The sequence below is a fragment of the Humulus lupulus genome, chromosome 1, assembly GCF_963169125.1.
Source record: "Humulus lupulus chromosome 1, drHumLupu1.1, whole genome shotgun sequence".
NCBI lineage: Eukaryota > Viridiplantae > Streptophyta > Magnoliopsida > Rosales > Cannabaceae > Humulus > Humulus lupulus.
The window spans coordinates 305415842-305428865 of record NC_084793.1 but is presented as its reverse complement, the minus strand read 5'-3'; the positions used below and the strand labels follow the sequence as shown (position 1 = coordinate 305428865).

At 29.5% G+C, this 13024-nt stretch overlaps 1 protein-coding gene across 1 annotated transcript; it reads right to left on the bottom strand.

Moving 5' to 3' along the window:
• Positions 1-383: 383 nt before the first annotated feature.
• Positions 384-3187, bottom strand: LOC133781689 (AAA-ATPase At5g17760-like). The gene is made up of 2 exons (XM_062220757.1): positions 2154-3187; positions 384-1052 (listed from the first exon to the last, which is right to left on the bottom strand). Exons 1-2 carry the CDS (start codon positions 3159-3161, stop codon positions 651-653), a joined length of 1410 nt encoding a protein of 469 aa, XP_062076741.1. The 5' UTR covers positions 3162-3187; the 3' UTR covers positions 384-650.
• Between the last annotated feature and the right edge of the window lie 9837 nt (positions 3188-13024).

Here is a 13024-nt window from a genome sequence, read left to right as displayed (position 1 = left end):
AAATTGATCAAATTGAGAATGCCCGCTTTATATTTACTTACAAGAATTTAGCTATATTTGGTTGACAAATGGTGGCCAACGCCACTTTTATTTAGTTACGAGAATTGCTAGAGAATACTATTGATGTCTAACATAGTAAAAAGTTGATATATTACTATGGATGCAAGTTATATTTATTTGAATTTAACAAGTGTGTAAACTCTCATATTGGTCTTATAAATGTTAAGATGCCAAATAGTATTAATCTTTAGTTATTGGTCCAATTTTATTAGTATCGGCCAAATTAGCCGATCCTAATTTTTCACTCTCTTTAGCAAATAAAAAATTTCTACGTTAGCTCAAATAACTTAACTTTCAACCACGAAATATAGAAGCTTATTGGCCAAAATAAAATATTATTTCTGGTCCCCAACAAAAAAGGTAGTCAACACGAAATAGAAGCTTATTGGGTAAAATTAATAAAATATTTCTTCTGATCCCCAACAATAAAAAGCTTACTCTTAATTGTATCTAGTATGGCTGCAACTCAATATTATTTAACAAAATCATGCAATGCAACGTAGAAATATGAGAGAGAGTACAGTACACATGTCATCATGTATACATACAACTGGCTAGGCTAGCAGATTTGCCGTATACATATCTTTTGATTATTGACCATATATAGCCTCAGAGTAGTGATCGAGAAGATCGCCTTCCATGTTATTCATTCTTCTAAGAAGATTGACAAGTTGCTCGAGTGCAGAATCAGCATCATCGTGCTTCAAGAACTCCTCTGCAACTTGGGCTGGAGTCACCTCTACTTGTTCGAGTAAGTCTTTGATCTCACCATAGAGTTGGTGGTCACCAGAGGCTTCCAAGTAATTTGAGGCCAATTGCTTGAATGCCTCGTAAGTACAGTAGCCCATGTGAATATGCACGTCCATGCGGCCAGGTCGCAAGAGAGCTGGTTCTAACTTCTCCTTGTGGTTTGTGGTGAATATGACGATCCTTTCATCTCCACAACTTGACCATAATCCATCTATGAAGTTCAGTAGCCCAGATAATGTCAACTGCATGCATACATATCAAAACGAGAGACAATTAATGAGTGTGTTTGTAAATCATTATTATAGATCGAAAACAGTGCATTTCTCCTACCCAACCAACCTCACATATCATTGATCAACCCTGCAATAATAATATCTTTTTCATCTTTCTCATTATGCCTACAAATAAATAAGAAAGTAAGCAAAAAGAGAGAATAATATGATGAAATACTGTGCTTTGGATTGGTTAATTTGGGTTTGACTTTTTCATGAGTTTTGTGATAAATATTTAAGTACACAAAAGTAAATACTACTACTCATTAAGGACATATTTAGTATATATTTAGCAATTCCAGAAACATATTACAGTTGAAAGAAATAGATATTTTATTTTGTCCCAGCTGCTGTCAAGACTTGTCAAAACAATATTAGATATTTCAAAAGATAAGACGGTCGCAAAACCAGAAGAGAGAAATAAATATATAGTAGGTAGATAAATATCTTGCAACCCAACTAAACTTCAAATAAACAAATTATTAAAGCTTTGTTGTGGATTATTTTATTTTTTTCTGCTTTAAAAAATAGATATTTTAGTACTTGAGTGGTACATATATAGGATATAGCGATACTTGATCAAAAATTTAGTATTAAAAATACACAATACTTAATAATTATTTATTGTTTTCACCTAAAACAAGATAACTAACTGGTCAAAATTTTATCCTCACATAATTATAATTTTTAAATCATAAATACTTTAAAATTATTATTTTCAATATAGAAACTAATCAGTAGTCTGAAATTTTTTTCCTATGCTTGTTAGAAAAATAATAAGAAAAGAGGAAAAAAAATTATTTAAAAAAATATATATTTGTTTTATCAAACAAGTCAAAAATGCAAAACAAAATTAGAAAGAAATTAAAATGGAAAATATATTTATAAAACAATCTTTTCCATGTAAATGATCTCTGTTTCTCAAAAATGGAAACCAAAACAATTTTTTAATCACGTTTTCACTATATGTAATAATAAATAAAAAAATTGAAACCAAGCTTATCCTTGGTTGATTAATTAAGCACATGATTCTAAAAACATATACAAGTGTTTTGGGTGAGAGCAACTTACAACATTTTTCTTGTCGTTTGGGTTGTCAGACCTGATGAGTTGATGCTCTCCTTCTCCGTTGAGACGATCAGGGAGTCGAACACTGCAATCAATGTCTTCAATGACGAGAATGGACCTGTTTTCGGTTGCTAGAAGCAACCTTCTGAGGTCAGAGTCTCTTTGTATATTACCAAGTTGCAAGTCATATATATCGAACTTAAGGTGGTTAGCCATGGCGGCCACCAAGCTCGATTTACCAGTCCCCGGAGGCCCAAACAACAAGTACCCTCGTTTCCATGCTCTCCCAACTTTCTTGTAAAACTCTTTCCTCCTCACAAACCTGTCGAGATCCTCAATAATATTAGTCTTTTTGCTCTGGTTCATGGCCAAAGTGTCGAACGTTGCTGGGTGCTCGAGATTAACAGGTTGCCAGTTGACACCGAGACAAGGGCCGTTGAACCCCATGTTCAGAGTGTGCATCTTCAAATACCTATTCTCTTCATCAATGGCTTTAGCTCTCTCGAGTACGAAAGGGATATAGGATTTTGAAACTTTGTCTTCGTGTTTCTTGTGAAAGCTCAGCTCGTACAGCCGCTTCTCGTAGCTTTCGCCGCCGCTGTCCTTGTCCGACTCTGTACGAAGTACGAATCGCCACTCAAGCTCGACACCCTCGTACAAGTCGGTTACCATCTCGCCGTCGTCCAGACGAAAGACCAAAGCTTTCTCTTTAGGGCTTTTGCGAACCCTGAGCCTTCTGGTTTCGGGGCTACGTTTGAGGGTGGTGATGTAAACGCTGGCCGCGTCGTAGATCTGGTTGCGGGTGCCGTATTCGCTGCCCTTTTCGAAGATGAAGGTTATGGTCGGGGCGTGAGCTTTGAACAAGTCCTGGAGCAAGGAAATAAGGTAGTTGCTCACCTGTTTGGGTATGATTTGGTTAATCATGGACTGGAAAAACACCATGGAGGCCGTAATGGAAGCCATGACTGTGAAAACCGAGTACAAAGATGGCATTTCATTGGAGAAAAACATGGTTTTGGACTCCTTGGGTGCAGTAGTGTTAGACCCTCTTATGTGTATTTGGTTAAAATTCGGAGATATATACTAGTAACTATATATTTATAAATATATATTCTTGATATTTTTTTTCTATGTTGATATTACTATTTTTGCTATTATATATAATATACAAATCAATTTTTTCGTTTATTTATTCTGGTCCGTCCATTGGTTTTTATACATTGCCTGATATTAGAGGTCTATTCATTAGGGTATAATTATCTTATATATTCGAAAAATGGAGAATTATTATATGTACACACCATAAATCTTTTGCTAACATAAATTATTACATGTAATAAATAAAATTACTAAAATATTTAATTCTATTTATAAAATTTTAGAATTAGTTACTAAACTTCAATTCAAATAGAATTAAAACTATTTTTTAGTTTAAATTAAATATTTCTAATTTTAAAAAAAAATATAACAATGTAACTAATTAAAAAGCATTAGAAAATTATATAATATAAAATTAAATTTATTGTCTTTTTGTTTAATTTTTCATAAATTTTATATTTGAGACTGTATTAAACTTATATATTTTTTATTTTATTAAGAAAATTTTAATTTTTATAGTTTTTAGTAAATGAAATGCTTAATTTTATTTTAATTTATAAAAAAAATCTAAAATAAAAACCTAATATGGGAATTGTAGTTATAAACAAATCTATTTTTCTATTTATGAAATGGGATGTATTTAGTTTGTGATGTATTTATTTATACATATATATATATATTTATGGGGTATAAATATATAACATGACACTCTTATGAACAAAATTTATGTATAAAAAATATTTTGTTTTGGGTGGTTTGAGAACTTATTATAAGTAAGAGAAATATATATATACATTTATATATAGGGGATTATATAGTACATCCTTTAAAATGGTATCAGCGGTGCATCCTCTCTTGTTTTTGGCACGTGAATAATTATAATTATAATTTCTTTTAATATAATGGTGTACATTGTAATTATTTAGAATATCCTGCAAATTTTTGAAAAGTTTTAAATAATTTATAATGTTGAATACATAGTTCAAATAGTCTGTTTCACACGCATATAAAAAACAAGTACTGGTACAACATGTTGTTTGTGCCATATTTTCGGCATAGTAAATTATTCAAAATTTCTCAAAAAATTAAAATTATAATTATCCATGTGCCGAAAACAGAAAATGTGCTACCATTTTAGAGGATGTAAAGTAAAACTCCTATTTATATATATAAAGTTTAGAAACTCTCAAAACACATGTATACTAGATTTTATAACAGATTACATAGTATACAATAATAGAAAATATAATTAGATTTTTATCTCAAAATCAATTGATAATGAGTGCATAATACATGGTCATATACGAGATTAATATCTTTATTTTATCTCATGTGGGACACTCTTATAAGTACTACACGATGTGATAGTAATATTTTTGTGTTGAAATATACAATAAGAATAATGATATGTGCACACAAAATATATAGAAAAATATAACACATAAATGTCATGAAATATATTTTTAATATAAAGAAATAAATATAATTAGGTTAAGAAAATATGTAATATATTATAGAGTGTTGTTATTTGGCATTTTAAGTATCTAATACCACATGAGTTGCTATTTTATGATTGGTTAGTGATATCCCATATTACTTATTAAATTAAAATATATAAAATCGATATTAGATTGTATCAATAACAGTATGTGTGGCACATTTTTACGGTGCTTGACAGCGTTAATGCCTCTTAGCATATCTTTATGTTATATCATATCATATCATATTGTTACTCTTATGATAAACAGAGCAATGATCTAGTTTCAGCAATACATAAATCACTTTATATGGAATAGTTCATCGTTTAATGTCATATCGCAATACTATTAAAGATAAATATTCTATATATAGACATACGTATAGCCAAAAAGCCTTTATTGGTGCATGAAGTTTCCATTTGAATTGATCATGATGGGAAAGGACTGGGAAAACTTAAAGGTATAAATAACAATAACTGTAATGAATATAAGTGGTCCCTAGCTATATGTGGCTCGACATTCCAGTCTTGAAATCACGTGAAAAGGAGGGTCCAGAGTCTTCGTAAATAATTAACCAAGTTTTTCGAGTTCAATTTTTTCTTCTGAAACTGTTTGTTCGAATTACCAAAAGTGTTTTGGGGAGTTTCTGGAGTTCTGCCTGTTTTTTCATTTATTTATATATTTGTTGATTGACTTAAAAAAAAAGGAGGAAATTTTGGTTAATTAACTAAATATGCCATATCTTCTTTTTATTCCTTACACGATAGGCTGGATAAGGATAAATGTTTATATAATTTTCGATATTATTTGTGTTTAGGGTGTATTTGTAATTGAGTGTAATTCTAAATTAAATAATTATTCTAGATTTAATGTTAAATATTTAAAAACAATATTTAATATTAAAAAATATATAATAATATATGTAATATATATATATGTATAAATAAAGAAAATACTATTAATCGGTTTATTTGGGTTAAACTAAGTGGATTTATATAATATTATATTTATCAGTATGAATTTTTGTCAAATTATTCGAATTGTACTTTTTGTTAGTTTTTTTTTTATTTAATTTGGGCGATTTATTTGAGTTGAGCTGTTTGCAAAAACTTTTGCACACCCTTAGGTACTTGACATGAGATAAATATACATAAGAGATATCAATTATACATATATTTCACATTAAGTAAAATTTAAATATAGAAAAAGAAAACATACATATTTACACACATATCAACACTTAAATATATGAATAGGACAATTCTTTTACAGGGGCTTCACTTTAAGCCCTACTGGTAGGGCTTTTAGTGTTTCTCGACCCGTGAACAGTTTTCGGCGCGACTTTTTTTTATGACCGTGTATATTATAGCTATTTAGAACATCTTGCAATTTTTTAGAAAATTTCTAATAGTTTACAGTACCGAAAACTAAGTTAAAAAATGTTGTTTTCCATGCGCATAAAAAAAATTAGTCACGAGTGCAATAACATATTTGAACCTAGTTTTCGGTACTGTAAACTATTCGGAATTTTCTAAAAATTTGCAGGATGCTCTAAATAGCTACAATATACACGGTCATAAAAAAAAATCGCGCCGAAAACTGTTCACGAGTTGTAAACAATGAGAGCCCTACCGATAAGGCTTAAAATGAAGCCCCTATAAAAGAATTCCCATATATATAGGACAATTCTTCTATATGGACTTCATTTTAAGCCTTTCCGGTAGGACTTTCAGTGTTTCTCGACCCGTGAGCAGTTTCGGCGCGATTTTTTTATGACCGTGTATATTGTAGCTATTTAGAGCATCCTGCAAATTTTCTGAAAATTTCAAATAGTTTACAGTATCAAAAACTAGGTTCAAATATGTTGTTTTCCACGCGCATAAAAAAAATTAGTCATGAGTGCAACAATATATTTGAAACTAGTTTTCGGTACTGTAAACTATTCAGAATTTTCTGAAAATTTGCAGGATGTTCTAAATAGTTACAATATACACGGTTATAAAAAAAAATCGCACAAAAAATTATTCACGGGTTGTAAACACTGAGAGCCCTACCGGTAGGACTTAAAGTGAAGTCCCTAGGAGAATTCCATTTTATATATATATATATATATTTATATAATATGATTCTTATATATATCAAATTGGCCTTTGACAACAGATTTGGGATGGGGGCCTTGGCCCCATCTTTGCCCCACTCTTGAGACTGATTATACTTGTCCATGTTCCCTTGCTTGTGAACCCTCCACCCCACTCTATTAGAAGCAAGTACTCAAACATGGCAAGAAAATTAACAACCCTATCTTTTTCTTTACTTTTCTTTTCTCTTTATTTTTTTTCTTACCAAACAACTTATGTTTATGTTTTCTTCTCCCCGTTCTCTATTTGTCATTTTGATTCCTCCAACTTCTCTACCAAACAACGGGAATTTTGCACCATATGTTTTAATAGGATATTATAGTATAGTGTGTGATGAATATATTTCTTTACTCTTTTTTTTTTCTTCTTCACTAGGGATGGCAATGGGCAGGGTGGGATATGTCTATTATACGACACTTCCATATATATATATATATATATATATATAAAACTCTATTTATATCCTACCATTTTACCCTAAAAAATTTGGTGGGTAGAGTACGGGTATTACGAGGATATAAGGCGCTCACAAGTAACCCTACCTTAATAAAACTTCAAATAAAATAACATATTTGAAAAAAAAATCAATATGCCATATTTATAAAACTAAATAAATGATAGTTTGTATTAAATATTAAGGATAGTAAACACTAATGATATAGTATATGTTATTTATATTTGTAAATTAATAAGAATATATAATATATTGTATTAGAGATTGTAAAAAAGCTAATAATATATATTTTAAATATTTAAATTATAATGCAAAATATATATTAATTATTTATAATATGTATTGTATGATTTGTATTTGTATTTAAAAAGATATATAGTAATATTTGTAAACATTTTTTAATTTATCTTATAAAATTTTAATTATTATATCTTAAAAAATATATTTAAATTTCAAATACAATCATATTTATATAAATTTAAATAAATATATAAGGAGCTTCTAAGGTAGGAGTATCATTTTTGTCTTTACTGTAAGAGTGTTTTCTTTTTTTGCTACTTGGAGAAATTATAACTCATTTTTTTTGCATGATAGTGTACATTATAATTATATAACATGTATCCCACCTATTTTCCACGCATATAAAAAAATCAAACACACATACAACTGACTGTTTGAACTCTGATTTCGGTACCATAAATTATTAAGAATTTTTCGAAAATCAACATAATGCCTATTATAATTATAACGTATGTTACCATGTAAAAAATTGGATTATTAATTTCTCTAAGTGTCCAAAATAAAAAATGTTTCTATAGTAGGAAAAAAAAATGATATCTCTACCTAAAAAAATTCTTAAATATATATAATCGGGAAGAGTAAAATAATAAGATTTGATATATCTCTACTCGTACCCTACTCTATATTTTTGTACCCTTATCTTAACCTAAATCCCAGCATGTTGTGAGTTGCCACGACAATAATGTAGTCATTACATCGTATTTTTAATATAAAATATCAACTGCTCCAAAAGTAATATCTTGTAAACACACTGCATTCATCCACTGTCAGCAGGGAACCGACTTAGGGTTAATATGTAAAGAAGGGCGTAAATACAAATCACACATAACTAGAAAAGAGATATTAAATTTCTTTTTAAGAAATAGATATTAAAAAAATTAATACTTATTATATAAATATACTGCTACGTATAATCTTGTCAACTGTCTATCGACTATGAGTAAGGAAGTAGCAACCGACTCAGGATTAATATCTAAGAAGGGCGTATATGTAAAGATTTGATAAAGAAGATGACTCGATAAGAGATATTAAAAAATTATATGCTTCTTATATAAATATTCTTCTACAAAAGTATTATCTTGTAAACACAACTGTATTCTGTATGTATCCACTATGACTATAGGGACCGACTTTGGATTAATATCTAAGAAGGGCATGTATGTAAAAATTTGATAAAGCACATCAAAATTATATACTCATCTATAAATTATAATATTTTGTGGGAAACACAATTATGAAAGCCCTCCCCTTATGATATTTTTGGCCTTAAAGTCCATATATATATTTTTTAATATTTTTAAATTGTAATTAATTTTAAATAAATTAAGATCTCTTTAGTTTACGTGTCTTATAGATTGGAGCCTGGGTCCCTGGCCTTGTTGATCATTTTTCTTATAATAAAATATATTTTTCTAAAAAATTTATATAAATGTAAGCTTATTTCTTTTTATATATATATATATATATATATAAATTTTTTGTTGGGTAATCTAAGCTTCATTAGGTTAACACGTTATAACATTTACGTAATGCAATTATATTATGAAGTACTATTATAAAAACACACGGTGACAAGATATAATGTTGAATTTACGTTGTACTAATAATTTTGATTATAAGGTGTCTTTAATTTCAATTTTAAATTTTATATTATTATATAGTTAACAAATGAAGTTCTGTTTCTTAAATTCCTTTTTAATATGAAATTATATTGTAATTAACTAAATTTAAAACTGTGGGAAAAGAAGATGGAAAAAAAAACCGGTAGCTGACTTGAGCTATTAGAAATTGACAATTCATGAGTAAAATGGCATAATTAAAAGCGAGGACAAATACAAATATGAGTACGAAGCATTTAGTTAGTAGAACACTCGATATAATTAATACGCTTAATACGTTTAATAAATAAGTCGCGTAATTCATACAAAAGCTTAACACATTTTAACATAGGATTAAACATATATTATCACATAGACACGAATATTCATAATTATATAACATATTATAAAATTTACAATACAAGCATAATACATAATTTAGGTATTTATGAACAATCTTTCATAAAAAAAAAAAAGAGTTATTTTAGAATTTTGTTCAAAATTAATTTTTACTCAAACAGATTAGACCATTCATAAACAAATTAAATAGGCTGGCACAAAAATGACATATTTATCGTTAATCATACAAAAAATTGAATGTGTCACTCAAATTTGTTTATTTTATTACATTTTTTAATTAAATTATCGCTGTGTCAAAAATTATAGGCCCTACTTTAGCCTCATCAGCAGCTATGTAATGATTGGAAAAAGTGCCACCTAGGATAATAAAAAATTAATCATCTGGCTGACTTCTTAAATTCAGCAATAGCCATTGCAGCTCCCGTGATATATTATCCAGATTGGAATTATTAATTAGTATTTTTGTTTTATTATTATATTTATATATGATCGTGTTTCCCAATCATTAATAACATTTTTTTTGGGTGTCGAAACTCGAAATAATGAAAGTAAAATATTCAACATAAATTAAATCAGATATATTTTTTTAAAATATTTAAAAATTAGTAGTTTGTGTGAGTTGTTGGGCCTTTATGGAGTAGCCCATCCTTATCAACTGCAGACCATAAAGTTTTATAATGCAGTGCACAAGAAAAGGTTCGCTTGAAGACAATTCGTATTTTGCTTTTCGGCGAAAAGTGGAAAAACCCAGAACAAGTCTGACTCCACGCTGTCTTACTTTGAGCTGAAGAAACGTCCATTTTTTTAATTTTTAATTTTTAATTTTTAATTTTTTTAGTTTTTGAAATGAGTCGATTTTCTTTGGAAGATTTCACACTACATGCATAAAAGTATATACTGTAATTAAAATAAGTCAAAATTTGTATGCATTTAGGGAGGGAAACAGAGGAGGTAATTACTAGGGTACTTCCCTTGCTCCCATCTACATTTACTATTTTAAGTTCCATCCCCATCCCATTCCCGCATATTTCCCAACAGTGGCAGAGTTGGAAATCTTTATTGAGGTGAAAATTTTTTGTATGTACTTATTTATTAAAAATTAAACTAAAAATGATAAATTATCTAAAATTAATATAATATTACACTATCCTAATAGCCAAAAATATTAAATGTTATCTAAAATAAAATTCAAAATCATTAAAAATATACTAATATACTACAAAATCACATAAAGAAACGTGTAAAATACATAAAAAAATATTATAAAATAAATAAAAAATTAAACGGGCCCTCGTTTGGACGGGGAGTGTTATCCTCATCCCCGTCCCGTTTAATACTCGGGGGATAGATAATGACTTTGTCCTCGTCTCATTACCCGTTTAGGCGGGTCCCTGTCATCGTGGGGAAAATTTCCATCTCTATTAATGCATACCCAAATTATGCCATTTTGTAAAAAAATTGGACTCTATTACCCCTCTCATTATTAAGTCTCAATCTCTCTCTCTACGAGCTCTCCCTCTCTTTAAGGCGATACCACCACCACCACCTCCCTACAATGAAATAACACCACATCTCAATGTCATCGCTGCCACCTCCTCCACCACCATGGAAGCACTCCATCCAAGTTCTCTTCATTTTTTTAAAAGTTTTAATGATGAAAAATCTAATCCAAAACTTAAACCTAACAAAAGATGTACTTAAGACACTAATTTATAGATTTCAAACACTTATATACAATATTTTTGTGTTTTATTTGTGTTTTTTTTTAGATCTAGAACACTGAAAAATTATAGAAAAATGATGTCTAAAGATGCCTAGCGATGCAGTTGCGATGGTCCATTGAAAACTTGGGTTTTGGCAACACAAAATGATGTCTAACGATGCTGATGCGATAGTGTTGAAAACACGGTTTTTTTGCAAAAAAAAATGTCTAACAATGTTGATGCGATGTTATTGTGACGCCAGTGCGATTATAATATCCATTTTTTTTTTCATTTCATGGGTATTTTGGTAATTTTGGCCTGTGAGGGAAATTTTATAATTTAATACTCTTGAAAGATATTTTTGTAATTCTGTAAAATTACGTATTGTGTGATTATATGAATATGTTTATGTGATATTAATATCAATGTAAGATAATTTATGTTGGAAGATACCGAAGGCGCTCAGATTATGAGTAAAAGTGACGAATAACGTTTCCTTCAAATGTTAGGGGCTTTATTGTCAGTAATTGTTGAAAGAGCGGTCATAATGGAATAAAGATAACTTATGGGGATTAAGTTAATTTTGGATTATGAAAACTAATAGTTAAGTGGGGAACTACCAAAAAGGGTTTAGTGAAATTGTTGGAATAGCTTAGATCAAGGGTATGATGGTAATTTGGTGATAGTGAGTCATTATAAATAGAAAGTGAGAGACTTGGGTTAGGGTACGTTAGACTCACCATTTGAATTTGGTAGCTGCTCTACACATGTTCAAAGGAGAGAACTATCTCTCTTACTCTCTTTCTAGACTAGGGTTCAAGATCTAAGGAAGAAAAAGGGTGAGAATCTCTTCATATACGTATGGATCACTAGGAACTTGTGTGGGGACTCATTTAGGATGCTTTGGGAGAAGATTTTTAGGGCTGAGGTTGTTGCACATGATCGTGGTAAGAGCTTCTCACACTTTTAAAGTTTCTTTAATAGTTCTTGAAGCTTTGAGTTATGTTAATGGTGGATTTGATTAGAAAGCATGATAGGTTGGGATGATTTATTTTGTACACATGTTAGAGACTAGGTTGTTAATTTATAGTTGTTAGAAACATGCAAGGGTTGAATTTATTAAGTTATGATTGCTAGTCTTGAAGATTATAAGATAGCATAGGGTACCCATGAGCCAAAGCCCAACAAGAAGAGTTGTGTAGGACACAACCCCATTGAGTTGGACAAGAAGAGTTGTGTGTGACACAACCAGGAATTTAAAATCAATAACAATGAAGACAAACAAAACATAAAATGAAATATGGTAGCCCAAGTTGAGTTGAACAAGTGCCGCATAACGTAAGCATGCAATTTCAACATATCATAAGCATATATACAGTTTCGTAACGTAGACATGCATTTTAAAACGTAAGCATGCCACGCAGATATCACATATACACACAAAACACATAATCCACAATTACATATAAGCTATTAAACATAGTCATACACCAGCTGTTAGGAAAATGTAATTTGCCTCAATGGAAATTGGTAAGAAAATTACAACTCTAGACAAAATATTACAAATAAATAATTATTGATTAAATAATGTTATAACTCTATGACTGAAAATACAAATAAACAATAGAAGAATTAGAAGAAGAGAATGAAGAAATACAACTCCAAGCAAAATGATACAAATAAAGTAAAAGTGTTTGAAACAAAAGAAATAAAAAGATTACAACTCTAAACAAAAATACAAGTAA